This window comes from Nelumbo lutea, chromosome 1 (genome assembly GCF_056320005.1).
Source record: "Nelumbo lutea isolate HS-2025 chromosome 1, American lotus-T2T, whole genome shotgun sequence".
Lineage (NCBI taxonomy): Eukaryota > Viridiplantae > Streptophyta > Magnoliopsida > Proteales > Nelumbonaceae > Nelumbo > Nelumbo lutea.
In genome coordinates this window covers 104,950,606-104,970,365 of record NC_142684.1, presented here as the reverse complement: position 1 = coordinate 104,970,365, position 19,760 = coordinate 104,950,606, and the positions used below count along the sequence as shown (strand labels likewise).

Here is a 19,760-nt window from a genome sequence, read left to right as displayed (position 1 = left end):
CTCTTTTAGTATTTTTGTGCTCTCCACTCGTAGCCATCTCCTCAACTCTGCCCTCATACTCCCCACTGCATACCATTTCTATCCCATTTGTAACCTTCCTCTTTAGTTCATTTATTTCAACTTCACCAATTATAATCTAAATGATTCCCCAAATTCTTTTATCCCTGCATGTTTCCTCCACCCTCTCATTCCCTTCCATCTCCCCCTGATGTCTCCTTGTGGCCTTCTGACATGGGCTTTTGACTCTGAACTGGGAAGGGAATCTAGAACAAAGGACATAGAAACCACATCAGTAGCAAAAACTGAATGTATAGAGTTGTCGGAGTTACCTAAGCTCGATTGAGAATTTAGGGCAAGAGGCAAAGGAGGACAGTTGGTCGTCAAACCCTATAAGGAATTATTGGAGTTTTTTGTCTCCTCATTTTGGAAGGAAATATTCCCCGCCATTTGTTTCATACAAAGACCGCTTCTCTTACCCGAATGTTTACCTCTCTATGATGTATCCCTGTTCAGTTCTGGGTTAACGTGAGCTAACTCCTCCTCGATTTCTTGCATAGTAGTAAAACTTGGTAAAGGAGAGGTAAAGTGATGGGAAGGTACACTAGAGCAGCAATGGCTTGGACAATTTGGGAGGAAAGAAATCTGAGGATATTTGATGATAAGAAAAGAAGTAGAGATGTTATGATTGAAGTGATAACTATAAGGTTGGCACATTGGGTGAAAACTTTGAAATTGTTTTTTTTTTTTTGATAGGAAACGGTAGCTTTCATTAGATAAAACCAGACGAACAACTGTCACCTTCTAAAGTAAAAGATGACCCTTGTATAACAAATAACTTACAACACTGCACAAAACAAAACCTCCTGATTCACCCCTTGTTTTTCTAGGTTGTCAACTAAAGCATTTGCTGACCTCCTAGACCAATACACTTGGGGATCCAATTCCCTTGTGAGGCTCAATAATTCCCTTACATGTTGTCTAAGGGACCACGTTCCCAAACTATTTGATTGCAGCCAACCTACTACTAATTTGGAATCCCCCTCCACTTCTAACTACTGAAAACCCAATTGCTTGGCCCATCTGAGCCCCTGGAGGAGAGCCAATACTTCAGCTCTAAGCAAGTCCCCCAAACCTATTGGACCAGAATACAGAGGTAGGATTTTTCCTTCCGCATCTCTAAACACACCCCCTGTTCCAGAAGGTTCGAAGTTCCCAATAGAGCTGCCATCAAAGTTCAGTTTGACATTACACTGCATAGGAGGGGACCAAACTGCTTGTATGGCAGCTGATGAAGTAGAAGACCTTGCTAAAATACTCCAGCCTCCAAAAATATCATCTATAGAGACATCCTTGAACAGTTCAAGAGTTTTCAGCTGATGTATTGCCTTGATGGTGATCCTTTCAATAACTTCAAGAGCTGATTTTTCTTTCCCTTGGAAAATCCTATTATTTCTCTCTTCCCGTACTGCCCACAAGATAGCTGCCCTCATTGTTCTCCACATCACCCTTCCTTTCTTCTTTGGTTGTCAGAAAAAGCTAGGGCCAAATAAATCCGCTATGCTTGTGGGAGGAGTTCACCTACAATAAAAGAGAGAAGAGAACCAATCCCAAATTAGAGCACTAAAAGGACAAGAAATTAATAGGTGATTCACCGTCTCACCATTCCTCAAGCAAAGGCTACAAACATGAGGTGACAAGCACCAATTTGGTCTCTTTCTTTGAAGCACTTCCAAGGTATTGATTTTTTGGAGAACCACTTCCCAACAAAAAGCCCTTACTTTTGGGGGGACCGGAGCGCTCCATACTTCTTTAACAGGAAAGGAAGATACCGGGTTAGATGGAAGGACCAAAGCATTGAAAAACAAAGAACAAGAAAAACTGCCTGTAGAAGTTTCAGTCCAAATTCTATTGTCAGGAGAAGAGTGATCTAGAAAAACTGAATTAGAAGAGAAAAAATATCAATTGCCGAGTCCACTTCTGAATCCCTCAAACCTCTCCTTAAGGGAGATTCAGGAATATAGGTTCAGGAATCTATCCTCAAGAGGAAATTCTCCAATCCACAAGTCCTCCCAAAAAAGAATCATATTACCCACACAAGCATCATACTTGATGAAAGGAGAGAAGATAGGCAAGATACCAACAATATCATTCCACAGGGGAAAAGCGCGAAGCCCTTGGGTCGAGTCCAGCGTCCCAACCATTTGCTGCCATTCCATGAATACTTCTTATCACCTTGTGCCATAGACTCTCTTGTTCCTTAAGAAACCTCCATAGCCACTTACCTAACAAAGTTGTGTTTCTTATTCTAATATTTCCAAATCCCTAAGCCCCCTTTGTCTTTCTTTCTAGACACCACTACCCATTTTACCCTATGATCCTTTTTAGTATCTCCAGGTTCTCACAGAAAATCTCTCATTATTTTTTCAACCTGGTTTGCAATCTTAATAGGCAATTTGAAGGTAAACAAAAAATACACCGGCAAATTTGCTAATGTTGACTTAATTAGAGTGATTCTACACCCTAAAGAGATGTAGTTCCTCTTCCAACCCGCTAGCCTTTTTGAGAATCTTTCCAAAACTTGCTAATGTTGACTTAAGTAGAGTGATTCTACACCCTAAAGGTGGGTTACAACTATTTCCTCCCTCCCTACTCTCCACCCTATAAGCAAATTTCTAGCATCGGCTCTAGTGATCTGGACACTCAACACGTCAATTATCAGGGTGAAAAGAAAAGGAGAAAGAGGGTCCCCTTGTCTTAAACCTCTCTTTGCTGGGAAGAAATCCTTGGCTACCCCATTCACTGGAATGGAGTAGTGGCATGAAGAGATACAACCCTTAACCCACATGCACCACCTTTCTCAAAATCCTCTGATTCTCAATACTTCCAATAAAAAACCCCAGTCCACCAAATCATAGGCTTTCTCCAAGTCCAATTTGCAAATCAAGCCCTTTTCTCCTCTTTTTCTGTAATCCACACATTCATTGGCAATAAGGATCTGAACAATAATTTGTCTTCCTGACACAAATGCCCCTTGGTTCGGAGAAATCAAGGATGGTGGTACCTTTTTTATTCTTTCTGCCAAGACCTTTGAGATTACCTTATACATACTACCAATTAGGCTTATGGGCCTAAAATCCTTTGGGTGGTTTGAATTTACTTTTTTAGGAATCAGAGCTATGAAAGTAGCATTGGCACCCAAATTTATCTTGCCTCTCTCAAAGAATTCCAAGAAGACCTCCGTTAAATCACCACCTATAATGTTCCAGCCATCTTGGTAAAAGGCCATCGTGAAACCATCTAGGCCTAGGGCTTTAGATCATTCCATTGAAAAAACTGCATCTTTTACTTCTTGGACTTCAAAATTCTTTTCTAGCTGATCCATCAAAAACCTATTCCCTGGGAGCCAATCAAGGTCAGGAATTTCTTCTCTCTCTCTCTCCTTGGGCTATCATAAATGGATTTGAAATGCTCCACAACGGCTCTTGTTATTTCCTCCTCACTTGTAATAACTTCCCCATTCCATTCCAGCCTCCCCACAAAATTCTTCCTCTTCCTTCTGTTTGCTAAGGTATGAAAAAATTTGGCATTCCCATCTCCCTCCTTCAGCCACTTACACCTAGATTTTTGCCTCCAACTTATCTCCTCTTTCCTTATGATTTCCTGCAATTCCTGTTTCAGCTTCCAACGCTCTTCCCTCACTCCTACTATCAATCTCCTCTCTGCCTCACCTCCATCAATTTCTTGAATCCTAATGGCAATCTACTCTTTTCTTTCTTCCACTCTTCCAAATTCCTCCTTATTCCAAGCTTTCATTCTAGCTTTCAGGGCATGTAGCTTCTTATAAAACTTGTACCCTTTCCACCTGAATTCCACTTGGTCTTCTTCCCACCACAGTTGAACCTTTTTATAAATTCAGGATGGAGCAGCCACATGTTCTCAAACCAGAAAGGACATGGCCCCCCTCCTAAGTTTTTTTGGGATAACCTAACTGGACAATGGTCCGAGGTAGGTCTAGGGAGAGCCCTTACTGCTAGTCCCCTCCACACAGATTCGAAATCTGAAGAGAATAAGAATCTATCTAATTTACAACATAGGGGTTCTTCTTGGAAATTGGACCAAGTGAAGTTTGCTTGCAACATAGGAAGCTCTCTCAATTCATATGAGTCCACAAAAAGGTTGAACTTTCTCATGCTAGAGGTGACCCTACGGTTTGGATTGGTAGTCTCATTTAGGAATCTTATGACATTGAAATCACCCCCCAAACACCACAGTCCATTCCAAGACCCCTAATGGCTGCAAGTTCATCCCAAAAATCATCCCTCTCCCTATACGAGTTAGGTCCATAGACATTGGTTAAGGCCCACTCAAAACCATCCTCTTTCCTTCTCAATTTGATTGTTATTGTAAAATTGCCAATAAGTTCTTCAATACAATCCATCTCTTCATTCTTCCATATTGTAACGATGCCTCCTGATTCTCCCCATGATTGTGTAAACGCCCAACTTAACCCTCTAGCTGACCAAACACTCCTCACCCATCTTCTATCCACCTCTGTCAGCTTTGAGTCTTGAATTAAGAAAATAGTCGGTTTCTCTTTCCTAAGGACTTCCCTAATTACACTTCTTTTAAGACAAAAGAATTCTTCAGATAATGGGGAACAATTGCAAACATTGCTTCTACAAGACCTATGGTAACTAAATTCTGGTCCCCTCCGGATGCTGGGTGGAAGAAACTAAACTTTGATGGTAACTGTTTGGGAAACCCTGGCCCATCGGGTATTGACGGGGTAATAAGGGAAGAGAATGGAAATATCATTGCCATGTTCTTAGGCCCTATTCAGCATGGTGATGTGGTGAATTCAGAACTGAAAGCAGCAGTATTTGGTGTTGAGAAAGTTAAAGAGTTGGGGATTAACAGGTTGATTATTGAAGGGGACTCAAAAGTAGCTGTAAATTGGCTGAAAAAAGGAGAAGGAGCAATCTAGAGGCTAAGAAATGAGCTCATGCACTTTAAGCAAGCTTCTAAAGACACGGAAATTCAAATAAGATGGATTAGGAGGTAAGCTAATAGCATGACTGAGGGTCTAGCTAAGCAAGGAGTTCAAAGACAATCTATGTTCTGGGCTATGTTATAGTTAGTGGGATTTCCTTTGGGTCCTTTGGGACTTGTTGTAATTAATGAATTTCTTTGTTGGGTTAAGCTTGGGACTGTATTGTAATTAGTGGATTTTCTGTGGACTTTTCGTCTACCCACAACTTCTTGTTGTACACATCCTTTCTAATTTAATGAATCATTTCTGTGTTGCTGATCAAAAAAAAAAGGTTACATCAAGTTATTTCTTTGTTTCCAACCCTAAGTGAAATCTATTATTAGTTTCATCAATTAATACAATATCATCAGCAAACAGCAGGAGTGTATTGGAGCCCGAAAATAATTGCAGCTATGGTACATTCCCAAAAGATCTTTCCTCTCTTCTTAGGTGAATCAAAAAAAGATGACCTAAATAAGCATTCCATGTCCAACAGAAGAGTCCACCTGCATCCAAATGGAGAAAATTTCCCAAACTTTAGATATATTTTTTCACAACTTACTCTACAAAGAAAGTGCATGAGAGTTGAGACAAGGAAACACCAACAGGGCCTTGCATTTTGAAGGTTACTAAAAGTGTTGATCTCTAATGAGACTACCTCCCCACAAAAAGCCCTAACCTAAGGCAGTACTGATCCACCTCATATGTATCTCAGGCACTCTATACATCGTCAATGGGACCACTATAGGCTCAAAAGATGCTCCAATCCAATTTGGAGAAGACCCCCCCCCCTCTACCAGCTAGACTTGAATTGTATTTGGCATTGCAATCAAATTGAAAGCTAAATTCAAAATTAGATAATGAAAATGGGAGAGCTATTTAGGTAGATTTAAGGATTTTGAGCAAATTCCTCCACATGCCATAAAAGGATAATCCTCCAAATTCATCAACTGTTGACATCCAAGAGCTGAGAAAAGAGAGGAAATAAAAAATCAAACTTTATAAGGAAAAATAGATATATAAAGCAGTACAAGCATCCCAAGAAGAGGTGTGAGATGCACCTCTAACATCCAAAAAATCATAAGAAAACAGATTACAATTGAGCCCAATATAAATGATCCCTATTAAGCCCTAGCTTAGGTAAGGAATCAGCCATCCCATTAGCCACTCTTTGTTTCCTTTTTTTTTTTTTGAAGATAAATAAGAAGGAAAATTTTAATAAAAAAGATCTCACAAGAGAAGCTGGTGATGAGGCATCACCCAATACAACCAGAAAAAACAAGAAACAACAAGCAAACCACTAACCAAAAACACAAACAACAAAAGACTTCCAATTACAGCTCTGAAGTACAAATCCTTTTTTTTACCCCCTCAAAATCTGGTAAACACAAGGCCCAATCTACCAGCTTTGAATCAATGCCCGTAGACAGCTTTAAATGATATTCTCACCCATTGAATCTTCAAGGTCATATTGCTATTTAAACTTCTTAATCTCATCCCTAAATGCCCAAATGACAGTCACCAGCTTCTTTAGGCATCCCACCACTAACTTGGAGTCTCCCTCAACGATCAACTTGTCCAAAGTCAAGTCTTTAACTATCTACACCCCTTGAATCACTGCAGGGAATTCAACCCTGATTGAGTCCCCCACTCCCACTAGTCTTGAGAACAACGCATTCATTATCTCAATAAACACCCCCTGCTTCCATCAAAATTTAATTTAGTAAATAAATTGTTCAGTAGGAGGTGACCAAAGACAAACTGTCGGCTTCTGTTTTGAAGAACTATTCGCCACCTCACCCCAGTTTCTCCAAACATTATCAAAAGAAAGATGTGAAAAGATATCCAAGTTCTGACCCGATGCATCACCCTTCACTCCTTTCCTTGAGAAAAATTCTTGCATTCTTTTCTTCCCAAATAGTCCAGAGAACTGCTGCCCTTGTACATCTCCACAAGACTCTTTCCCTTCTGCTGGGCCAAGAAAATGTACCAGTCAGACCAAACAATCTCACCACCACCAACAGCAAGTTTCACCTACTGACCTACACCCAAAACAATACCAATTACCTGCAACAACTGGACAAGAGATTAGTAGGTGGTAACGATTCTCACCATTGGACTTGCATAGAATACACCAATTAGGGGATACGCAGAGAAAGTCTTCTTTTTTATAGATTGTCCAAAGTCTTAATATTCCTATAATAAACTTCCCAACAAAAGGCACGTATTTTAGGGGGGGACAAGCCTACACCCAACTCCTTTGGAAGGAAAAGGTTGACCATGAGGAGAAAAGTAAAGAGAATTAAAGAAAGAGGCACACGTGAAGAGACCTTTAGGATGGGAAGTCCAAACATGCCCATTAGGCTTGGATAAGTCAAGACAAACTTATCCAGGATGAGCAAAAAATCTGCAACCTTAGCAAATTCACCCTCTTTTAAACCTCTTCTGAATCCAAAATCCCAACTTATACCCACAATAAGTAAGGGAGGTGTAAGAAAACTTGAGATGGACTCCTTTTAAAACAGAGAAAAGGTACAAGTTTTGTTAGGTATGATAAATGTTGTGTGCTAGACCATGAATAGCTTTCCATAGTGATGCCTAGACCTATTACCCGGCCCCCGGACGGGCTTGAACACGCAAATGAGCCCGCCCAAAGGCTCCCTCCCCCCCTCCCTCCCTCTCTCCCTCCCACCACTTTGTGTCACAACCTTTCTTAATAGCCCATTTCGAAAGTCGTTTCCCCATCAAGGTCGTATTGTTTTTTCCTACATTACTTATTCCCAAACCTCTTGCTCGTACATACTATATCTCCCACTTAACCAGGTGATCCTTCTTTCCCTCCCCTCCCCCAACTCCCACAGAATATCCCATATAATTTTTTCGAAAATTATCCTATCTTCCAGAAGTCCCAATCTTTTTGCAAACCTTTCTAAAGTAGCAAGCACGGAGTTTATCAAAGTTATCTTACCTCCCAAGGAAATGTAATTCATCTTCCAAAGTGCCAATCTTTTTGCAAACCTTTCTAAAATTAGATTCTAGAATCTACTATCCTTGAGGTTTGCTCCAAGAGGGAGAGTTGGAAACCTAAGCAACTCATGGGCTACAAGGTGATTGAACACCCTAAAGAAGATGTCATGGTCTTTGGTCATCTTTAGAGATGGAATGGGGGATTGATGTATTGTACTTTTTCTCTTTAGTTTTTCCTTTGTTGGGTGATTTCTCATTACCACAGTGCTTGCATATTGCTCTCCATGATCATCATTTAATGACGTTTATATTTTATTTACCTTAAAAAATGCACATATAGAAGTTTGTCAACAAAACACTAACACTGATACATCCCTTCATCCACAATGAAATCACCCTTACTCCCATAAATCTTATGATTAGGATTTGTAGGAGTATCAGCGGGCTTAGCTCTAAGTTTACCCATCTCCTTCAACAAATCCAAGATATACTTCCTCTATGAAATGAATACAGTGTTTTAAAGCGCAAGGCACAAGGGCCAATTTGCGCCTGAGGCGCAAGGTGAGGAACACAACTTTTAAGAAAGGCGCAAAACTAAAAAAAAAAACTAAAAAATCAAAAAAAAAGTCAGAAAATTCAAAAAAGTGCCAAGAATTTTAAAAAATGCAAAAAATATTAAACATAATGTTAATAAAAAATATAAACATAAATTTTAAAATAAATGTTTTAAAAAACCAATTATCTAAAACTAAAATACATAAACATAACATGTAAAGCGTATTCAAATGAAAATTTAAAAAAAAAAAAAAAAGCAAACATATAAAGCATTTTCAAGCATGTAAAACCCACAATCTCTTTTTTCCTTAATTGCATTGCTTCAAGTAGCTAAGGTGATGTAAAACATACTGCATTCGTGATTCTATGAGTTGCCTTTGTACTATGCCCCTCGAGGCAAGCCCAAACAAGTCTATGTTAGGGTTTGAAATTCTTATTTCTCAGATGAAAAATAATGATTTTATAACTTTAATTGTCTTTAAAGAAGATATTTTATTGGAATTAATGAATGAACAACATTAGTAAATAGGGGGTTCTCGGAGCTTCAGTGAGCACATGCCTGGGCTGAGGCACAAGGCGCATCGCCTTTTGAAAGGGGTGCGCCTAGGACCTAGGCGAGGTGCATCAGACGTGCTATATATCCCCAAGAAATTCCTGAGTTAATCCAAATCCTTGATTTATATGGCACTAAACAAAACGGAATGGTGAAACAGGATTATCGTCAACCCTATATAGTTCAGCATAGACAAGGCATAGATGATGATGATCTAGATCCTTAATTTCAAAACCTATAGCCAAATACCACTTCAGTTTTGAGATTTTGGATATGTTGCTCCCAATGACAACTATGCCTTCAGCATAGACAACCAAAATTGCCACAATTTATCAATACCAAAAGCGCTTCATAGATTAAAATTTACAAGACTATACAAATTTGAAGAAAACCCAACTAAAGAGATAACCCAATGGAGCATCACGCCAGTAATCTCCCCCCAAAACATGTATTACAATTAAGCCCAGAAAACCTGGTTTCTATTTACCCCTTCCTTGGCTAACATATCAGCCATGCCATTTGCCACCCTACTAAACAATTGGACCTTAGTTTCCATGTTCCTACTCAAACACTCATCAGATTTCTATAAATCTAAATAGCTTTTCCTCATTCATCAACCAGCTTATTATCACTTGAGTCACCCTCTATAATTATGTACGACAGAAACATTCCCACAGCTTTCTGCACTCCAAACACAACCACCATAATTTCATCTCTGATCAAATCCCCAAGATGATGGAAATCAACTTAAGGGGTATCAAAAGAGAACCAAAGCTGCTCCTGTGTAACAATCCAAAAAAAAACTGCTCCTATGTTTATTTGGCATCAATACGATGATGTGGGGCTCACATGGGAGCTGGGTTAGCAGCGAATCAACTTGGCAAGATCATAGAGTCTTCAATCCAGCTTAAGATGTCCTTTGTGTGGTTGAGTTTGCTGCTGGACAGGACTTATTTGACTGTCTTACATTTTTGGACAGCAAGGGTATTTTTATAATTTTGCATTTTTAGGTATTATGTTTGGGGACAGGTCTTAGTCTAGTAATTTCCGTTTGTTTAGTTTTATGTTTGTAATTGTTTGGGACAGGTTTAGTCTAATCTAGCTTCTTTTCATAAGTAGCTTGTTGGGCAAGCTAACTTAGTGGGACAAGTTTCTTCCTTTGGAAGCTTCTTTCTTATTAAGCTTGCAAGACTCATTTGATGAACAGTTTTGACTAATGAATAAACAAAGTTTCTCTACAAATTTTGGTGTGATTGCACTCACCCACAGGTGTGATTGCCTAATGTTTTCAACCTTTCATCTTCTTCCCATCTCTTCTCTTCTCTTCTCTTCTCTTCTTTCTTTTGTTAGCCCTTTAGTTCTGTGCTACACATCTAGACCTAAGTTTAGTTGCAAAATAGTGCTAAACCACAAAGATACTGCATCACAATACCAATTGGACCTGAATACATCGCTAGTTCACAACTACATTACCCTCTTGATTTCTAAACAGACCCCATACCAGAAGGCCCCAGATTTCCGAAACTACTACCATCAAAATTCAATTATAAAAATCCTTTACTCGGTTTCATCCACGCACAAGCCTCCCTCCTCTTTGTTGAAGATGAGCTCACTATCACAACCCAATTCCTTGAAGTGTCATCCATGGAAAAAGGTAAGACTAACTCCATCATTTTTATCCATGAAACTGCCCTATGGATGACACATTAAAAAATTTCCTCCTCACTTCTTTCATTGTCTTTGAAAAATCTAACATTTCGCTCCTGCCATGAAGTCCATACCATTGCTGCCCCTGCACATCTCCACATAATTCTTCCTCGTCCTTTTGGCATTCTCAAGGTTGTTGGTGAGAACAAGTTAGCCACACAAGTAGGAGAATATTCCTCTAGTACCTAAAAAAAAAAGGAAAGAGCCCTCCCCAAGTACTAAGAGCAAATGGACAAGAGATTAGTAAATGTAATTATGTAAACAAGACTCACCATTAGATTTACGAAGTGTACACTAATGCAGTGAGATATACCAGTAAGGCCTCCTTTTTTTGCATTAAGCCACATGTCTTGATGCTTTCATGAAGAAAAAGAAAAAAAAAATCTTCTCAAATAAAGAGTTCCCACTTAAATGGAATAGACTTAAACCAAACCTCTTTTACAGGAAAGGGGTGCAGACACTGGAGAGTGGGAACTGAGTTTTTAAAAAAAGAGGCACACAACCAGGGGCTTAGTGTAACAGGGTAGATTATTTCATTACTGTTTTGGTATGGTCAACAAACTGTTGTTTTCTTTGTACTGTTCCTGATGCCTATTTGAGCAACTTGGGTTTTCCTCTTGACCATTACTAATATATGTAAATTCTCATCAAGAAAAGAGGCACACAAGAACAGACCAGAAGCATGAAGGGCCCAAATCTAGCTATCTTCTTTCCCAGGATCAAGGTAAACCCCATCCAAGAAACCCAACAAATTAGAGATTAATGAAATTTCAAGACTCTCTAAGATTTCTTCTCAACACAATCATCACCAACACCAACCAACACCCACCACCTATCCATTTATAACTACAAACAAACTCACCTTATTAAAAAAATGAAAAAGAAAAAATCAAGTTCATTAATGAATTACCATCTGGAAAAAAATGATTCAAATGGAATGACAAAAACAAAAATTACTAGTAGCATAATTGTTTGTTTAACCACATAACTTGTCAAACAACAATTTCACAATCACATCCCTCAAGCAATTCCATCCAGCAAAAATTTGTTCAATAAAGATAAAAGCAAATATGTCTTAGCCAAAGCACACAAAATAACAATGATTGAAGAAGAAACCTTCTTGAATTTCACAATCACATCCCTCAAGCAGTTCCATCCAGCAATCCGAAATCCAACAGATGCTCCCATTATCCGGCTCAAAAACCAGGCCAATAACCTTGCGGCAAACCTGAAATAAGATTGATAACAAGAAATGAGTTCAAATAGAACTAGCATCTTTAAGAAACAAGCATAAACTGTAGTTCTGTACATTAATCATGATGCATTTTTCTTAGATAAGAAATTAAAAGAATATTAAAGTATTTTACCATGATACAATCAAAATGACTTTAAGCATAACTAAGGATGGTTTAGAACCTCAAAAGAAAATGTGCATGTTCTTCAAACCAAATTATCTCAGGAAATCATAACAAATCAACTTAACATAGTGGTTAATTTTTTTTACTTACTTGTATATGACTTTCAACAGAGATAGGAGTATCCAAAAGGGAGATATATTATAAAATGAGGAAGTTATATTATAAAACAACAAAGTTCCAAAACTCATATAAACATTAATGTTTTGAAACCCAGCATAAGCTCAAACCAGGCAAACACAGCTCAGAACAATATAGTCAAACCTCAAACCATCTAATAAAAAAAAAGGTTTGACTTGATAAAAAAGGAGGCCTGGTCTTTCTTTACTTTCATTTGACTAGAATGCTTTACTTTAGATAAGTGGCATCCTATCCAGAGAGGGATTCTTTCCACTCTCAAATAAAAGTCTTCTTCCTCAAACACACGTCTACCCACTCTAAAAAAAGCCAGTGGTTAACTCCACTCTATGAAAAAATGCTAACTGCAAACATGTAGCTACTTATCAAAAAAAAATACTCACTTCAAAAGATGTAAGACCTATATTAATCTTTCAAATTAATTTCCTAATTCAAATAAAAGAATGGTATGGGTCTCATTCTTTTTGATGAAATAGATTATCAATTACAAACTTGATTTAATTTTTAAAATTAAATAAGGAACTCAAATTAGATATACAAGATAAATAGTCAATCTAAATAAAGTGGGTTATTATTTACAAATAAAACTTGATTTAATATTTTAAATTTATACTACTATTAAAAGTGCAAGTGAGAGTGTGGAACTTTTTTTTACTAAAATACACCATTTTTTTTTAATTTACTCTTTCTCTATTTGTAAGGACAGACATGTAATTTGAGCAACCACTTGTCTCCTTATTCAAATCCCTCTCATCAAGTCTTATATGTAAGGCAATAAGTCCCATTAACATTCATTAAATCATGTTTTTTACTAGAAAACCCCTATTTTTTATAATTTGGTCCCTCCGCACAAAATGTAATTTTTTTATAAATGAAAAAAGATTTTATTAGAAAGTGTATAGAACAAGTACAAGTGTCCCGTGAAGAGACACGAGCTGCGACCTCTCCAAGACATAAAAAACAAAAGCTTACTACAGAGATGCCCAATACAATTGTTCCTTGTTTGCCCCTTGCTTGGCTAAGGTATCATAGCATTTGCTGGTCCCCCACCCAACACCACCGACTCTGGTTTCTGTAACCACCTCACGACCACCTTGGAATCTCCATCTATTATTAGATGCTCCACTCCTAGCTGTACTACAAACTGCACCCCTTGAAGGGCAGCTAATAATTCTGCCCTAGTGGAGTCCCCCACTCCTAAGGGGACCAAATATAATATAACCACATTTCCTCTTTTTTTTTTATTGATAGGAAATGGTAACTTTCATTAGATAAAAACATAAGAAACAACTGTCACCTTCCAAAGTAAAAGGTGACCCCTGAATAACAAAAATCTTACAACACTGCACAAAACAAAAACTCCCAATCACCCCTTATTTTTCTAGGTTGTCAACCAAAGCATTTGCTGACCTCCTAGACCAATACACTTTTGCATCCAGCTCCCTTGTGAGGCTCAATAATTCCCTTACCAGTTGTCTAAGGGACCATGTTCCCAAACTATTTGATTGCAGCCAACCTACTACTAATTTTGAATCCCCCTCCCCCTTACCTGTGGTTGCTAGACCAACCACATTTCCTCTTTCATTCCTTATAGCCCCTCCTAAGGGGCACAAAATGTAATTAGAACTATTACATCTCTCCCCATTCACTATCATCATCATAAAAAATTGCTATGTGCAGCACGTGCATGCTTCCTAGTCGAATAAAAAACCTATATGTCAAAAAAATCAAATAAAAAACCTAATATATATCGATAATGGATGTCAAACAAAGTAGATCAAAATAGTGGCTCAGTACTTGTGATGGAGTGGTCATTATCTAGTTAGTCTTACATCTTAATCTAATCAGATCTAGGGGTCTCGGGTTGGATTTGGATACTATCAGATTTTGGATCAGATACAGATTTAATTCGGGTCTGTTTATAATTTTAAAAGGAAAATAAAGAAATGATTAAGAAGACTTATAAAAATTATTCACTTTTAACATTTACATATAAAATAAATTTATATACATATGAAATACCAATTTTATTTTATCCATGTATATGTTTATAAATATAACTATATGATAGGTATGTTGTATAGTTTAATCGGATTAGATGCACACAATCTAATTATTAAATGGATGCAAACTCCAAAATCCAAATCCAACCCAATTATGTAAATTGATCATCCAAACCTGAAATAATCAGAGCAGGTGTTGGACTTTTAGGCTCCGTTGACTGCCCTAGAAGGAATAGTGATGCAAGCATGCAAGGTAATGGTTCTTCTCACAAAAGGAAAGCCAAAAAGAATCAAGCTTGAAGGAATGGGAAAGAATATGCTAACACTTTCTTTAACATAAGATATGGAGTAGAGGAAAGGAAAGGATTTATGACTAACCAAAATATATGCTAACATTTTCTTTAGCTAAGGTCTAATGTGGAAGAGTGCAAACAAAAAAATCTGTGGCAATGATGATGATAAAAAGTGAATGGAGTAGTGTTCTGTTGTAAAAAATCTACCAGGTAGAGATTTGCTTGGATATCCCATTGTTACATACTTATATAAGAGGGAATTGCTTTCCTCTTTATTTGGAAGACAGGAGGTTCTCAATGAAGGGACCAAAAAGTAATCGTGAAGATCACTGTTATGAAGGTAAAGTAGTAGAAGAACACGGAGTTTCTTTTTGAGGATCTGAGTATGACTATCTCCAAATTATCCCCCTGATTTGAGCAAAATGGATCCTTAAATCGGTGCCGTAAGCTTGATAAGAGATAAATTCATATAACCCAAAGATGATAAGTATTGATGCAAATTTCTTCAAGAAAAGGATCCTTGAAGTAGATTATTTTTATTATGTACCTTGCTAATTTTTTTCTGATTTACATCAATAAAGTTCTTGCTGATCTTGATATCGATCAAAAAGAAAAGAGCAATTGTTGTAGTCAAAAAGAAAAAAAAAAAAACCACACACAAGTACAGCCCATGAGCCCATGTAGTCAGATGCTATACATTGATAAACAAGAAAACTTCCGCAATTCAAATGGAAGTTAGACGCCACTTGTGTTGCATATAAAAAAAAAACAAAATAAAAATAAAAATAAAAAATACAAGAAAGCATCATGCCAATGACCTTCCTTGGAACAAATTCCAGTGAAGAGGCCTTTGTTTCTAAAAATGTCCGCTTTTCAAAGATGAAGCAGTTCCACAGAACTTACTTTCCAGATTAGAAGCACCAACTGCAATTTATGATGATAAAAAAAAAAAAAAAAGCTAAAATCCAGAAGAAGTTAGAATTCAGGGCTTTACATGAAGATGACCCATGCGATAACTGAAATGAGCAGGAACCCGAAAAGGAACGTGACAGGCGACAACGCCATTTCCGCTTGAGAATTTCCCGACTCCGTATAATCTGTCTTCTATAATTGATGCACCCGAGTTCAAATAATGATCAAATGAAGTACGATTCCCCCACATTCCTTCATGTCAAAAACCCTAGCTTTCCTTGTCTGGTCTGCCAAATCAGAACCTTGACAATGAATTGCAGACAAACCTGTCCTCCAGACGCAGAGATCCAAAGTATTCATTTATAAGCTACTGAGTTCCGATCAGCGATATTATAAGAGAGATCATGAGAGGAGGAGGAACTGTTCAGTAGTGTCTCTCTGGATCCAGTGTTATTCGCTTACACCCAAAAAAAATAAAGAAAACATACGCTGTACCATTAAAGAACGTATACGTATCCGTGTTTCGTTTTACGAGATCGCGCACGATATGTCCCTGTTCATGGTGAAATGACCAAACTAACCCTTCACCATTCTCGTTCCATTGGCCTGGCGGCAATGTTGGGCTGTTCCACAAAGACCCGGGTTCGACTATTGGTATCCACAGTCAACAGTAAGACCAACCTTGCCCTCTGGTTTTGACACGTGGCGCGTGAAAAAGGAATGCGGACCCACCATAAGAGGGGAATTATCCGCGAAGCTGAACGATCGGAATCTGATGACCTTAACCCATCTGATAGTGTACCGACCATTCGACCAACTCTCAAGTAAGAAGTTTACGAATTTACTTTCGTGGCGGGGCCATTTAAAGGTGGGTCCCATTGGTGTAAGACGGACGGGACGGGTATATCCCGAGATGCCCTTCCAGGCCACTTACCAATAGGCATTGTCCCCTGGACAATGTATTCAGTTAGTCACCGTTGTACCACTCCGGAGTCCGGACCGGAAATTTGGGGAAAAATTTTGGCTGACGTGTTGTGTAACGCAGGGAGAGCCTGCCTTGGGCTGATTGGGCTCTCGATTTTTTTTTTCATAAACAAAATTTAATTATCGGTATAATAAACACTGTTACAAGCATCACAATGGGAGGCGCAGGGTACAGCCTGGCCCTTAAAAATTGATCCCTAGTTGCTCCTTGTTGGCTAAGCAATCAGCAAATGAGCTAGCCTCCCTTCCACCCATTGTATCATCAAATTCATATGTGGTGTCTCCCATTTGAATTTCTTCAATTCATTCCTGCAGCACCATATCATTGAATATAAATCATTAAGTCAACCCACCACCACCTTTGAGTCCCCCTTTATCACCAAGCACTCCACCCTTATTTCCCTTGTAATTTGTATACCTTGTAGGATTGCATACAGTTCTGCCCTTATATAATCCCCAATCCCCAATGATCCTAAATAGAGTGCTCTCAAATTCCCATCCTTGTCTCTAATAGTTCCTTCAATTCTAAAAAGTCTTGGATTGCTTCGACTACTCCCATCAAAATTCAGCTTCATGAATCTTTCAATGGGTGGTGTCCAAGTCAATCGTATCTTTGTCTTTCGCAATGAACTAGAAGCTACTACAGATCAATTCCTCCACATGTCATGAAATGAGAAAATTTTAAACATATCCACTATTTGGTGACTAAACTCTCTTGTCTAGTTTAGAGGGTTCAAGGCAAACAATATCAAAACGTGAGAGAAGTTTTGTCAAACAAGAGGCTCTTCATCCCCAGCCCCCTTCAAAACCCAAAATCACAATTAAAATTCAAGGGTGAGGTAGAAAGGACTACAAAGCTCGAAATCACCTTATTTTTGTATAAAAAAATGGAGTACAAAAAAAGGAAAAAGATCCTTTAAGGAGCAATCATCAAGCCAAACATCTTCCCAAAAAACGAATTAGGTTTCCTGAACAAACACCATACCTGATAAAATTGAGGAACTAAGGAAGCACGTTGTGGATTGCTTTCAAGGGTGTTGCCAAAGTAACCCGATGTGATACACTAGCATATCTGCCACTCTCCAGTCTCCCACGAATACTATTCACTACTTCAACCCACAAATTTTCCTGCTCAAATGACAATTTTCCTATAAGAGTTAGATTTCTCTTTCTCAAAATCCCAAGACCTGATCCACCCTTTTCCTTACTTTTACACACAACACTCCAATTGATTAAGTGGTCTTTCTTGTCTCTCTTGGTTATCAGAGGAAATCCCTAAAAATCTTTTCTAACTTCTTTTATTCCCTTTGATGGATCCTAAAAACGGAGAAGAGTAGACAAGTAAATTAGCCAAAGTAGATCTTATCAAGGCAATCCTCCCTCCCAAAGAGATGTACCTCTTTTTCCAGGTGGTCAATTTTCTTACCACATCTTTTTATAACTAAGATCCATAATCTATTATCCTTAGGGTTAGCTCCTAGGGTAAGTCCTAAATATGTTAAAGGGCATGGGGTAATTTTACACCATAAGCACTCTGCAACCAAACTTAGGACACTCTCTTCCATATTAATCCCTGCTACATAGTTTTTGTCCAAGTTGATTTTCAAATTTGACACCTTTTTGAACCTTTGAACCAATTCTTTAGCTTACTCACGCTCCTAGGGTTTCCCTATTCACAAAAAGTTATGATGTCGTTTAAAAATTGGAGATGAGACACTAGGACCCTATTTTTACCAACTCTCCAACCCTTAACTTCATCTTTCCCATCTGCTTACGAGAGTGGCCTACTAAAAACATCCACCACTAGGGTAAACAGAAAGTGAGAGAGGGGATCTCTTTACCTTAAACCTTTATAGGCCGTAAAGAAATCTTTCATCATTTCCATTAAGAATGATGGAAAAATGACAAGACCAAACACAATAAAATAGCCAATTACACCACCTCTCCCCAAATCCCCTTTGTTGCATTATGTGTAGTAGGAAGTTCCAATCCATCAAGTCATAAGCATTTTTTAAACCCAACTTGCATATGAATCCTTCCTTCCTATATCTCGTCATTTATTCTACACATTCATTAGCTATTAGGATTTTACCCGTAATTTGTCTCCCATGGACGAAGGCTCCGTGGAACTAATTTATGAGAGAGGGGAGGATTTCTTTAAGCCTCAAAGACATGACTTTGGCTAAAATTTTATAGGTATTGGTCACCAAGCTAATGAGTCAAAAATCCTTAGGTTGATTGGCCTCAGATTTTTTGGGAATCAGAGCCAATAAGGTTGCATTGACTCCACAACAAATAATATGTGTATTTGAGAATTATTTGAAAACTTCAAACAAATTATCTTTCAAAATTTCCCAAATATCTATAGAAAGCCAATGTAAATACGTCTGGACCAGACGCTTTGGCTTTATTCATGGAAAACATTGTCTTTTTTATTTCCTCCTCCTCAAAATCCCTTCCCGGCCATCTTGTTGCCTCCTCTTCCGGTAAGGGCCACTATAGTTCTTCTAAGATCAATTTCTCATCCGAAGGTCTTCTATAAATAGATTTAAAATAGTCCGCAAATGTTATGACTATTTCATCCTCATTAGATATCACTTCCCCATTAATTTCCAGTATAGCCACAAAGTTCTTACACCTTCTACCATTGGCCATTGCATGGAAAAAATTTGTATTTCCAGCCCCCTCTCTTATCCATTTATGTATTAACTTTTGTCTCCAACAAATTTTATATCTCAAAAGAATTTCCTCTAAATCTTTCTTCAATTTCCACCTTGTTTCCCTTTGATCCTCATTAAGAACTCTCTCATTCTCCAGCTTATCCAATTCCACAATATGAGATGTGACAGTAAGCTTCATTTTTTCCAGTCTTCCAAAATGGTCCCTATTCCACTCCTTTATCTTTGCCCCCAACCTTTGTAGCTCCTTATGGAATTTGATTCTCTCCCACCTTAACCCCCTTAGGTCCTCCTTCCATCAATCTTCAGCTATGCGGACAAAATCTAGATGTGTCAATCACATATTTTCAAATCTGAAAGGAGTGAGACTATTTAGAATAATTTATAATCGTATTCTAATGGGGTGATGATCCGAAGTGACTCTAGGTAAAGCTCTAGACATTAAATCTTCCCAATGATTCTCCCAATCCACATTAAACAAAAATCTATCTAATTTTGAACACAGTGGATTTTCTTGAAAGTTAGA

General features: G+C 38.1%; 1 protein-coding gene across 3 annotated transcripts in view; it reads right to left on the bottom strand.

The window, feature by feature from the left end:
* SAB (HYPERSENSITIVE TO PI STARVATION 4) overlaps positions 1-16,018 on the bottom strand; it is a 108,895-nt gene extending 92,877 nt beyond the window's left edge. For all 3 annotated transcript variants that reach the window (XM_088967119.1, XM_088967126.1, XM_088967166.1), the window contains exons 1-2: positions 15,655-16,018; positions 11,928-12,039 (exon numbers count right to left, since the gene is read on the bottom strand). In XM_088967119.1, the coding sequence (XP_088823245.1) occupies positions 11,928-12,039; positions 15,655-15,725 (183 nt within the window). In that variant the 5' untranslated portion in view covers positions 15,726-16,018. The remainder of the gene's footprint in view (positions 1-11,927; positions 12,040-15,654) is intronic.
* Positions 16,019-19,760: the final 3,742 nt, after the last annotated feature.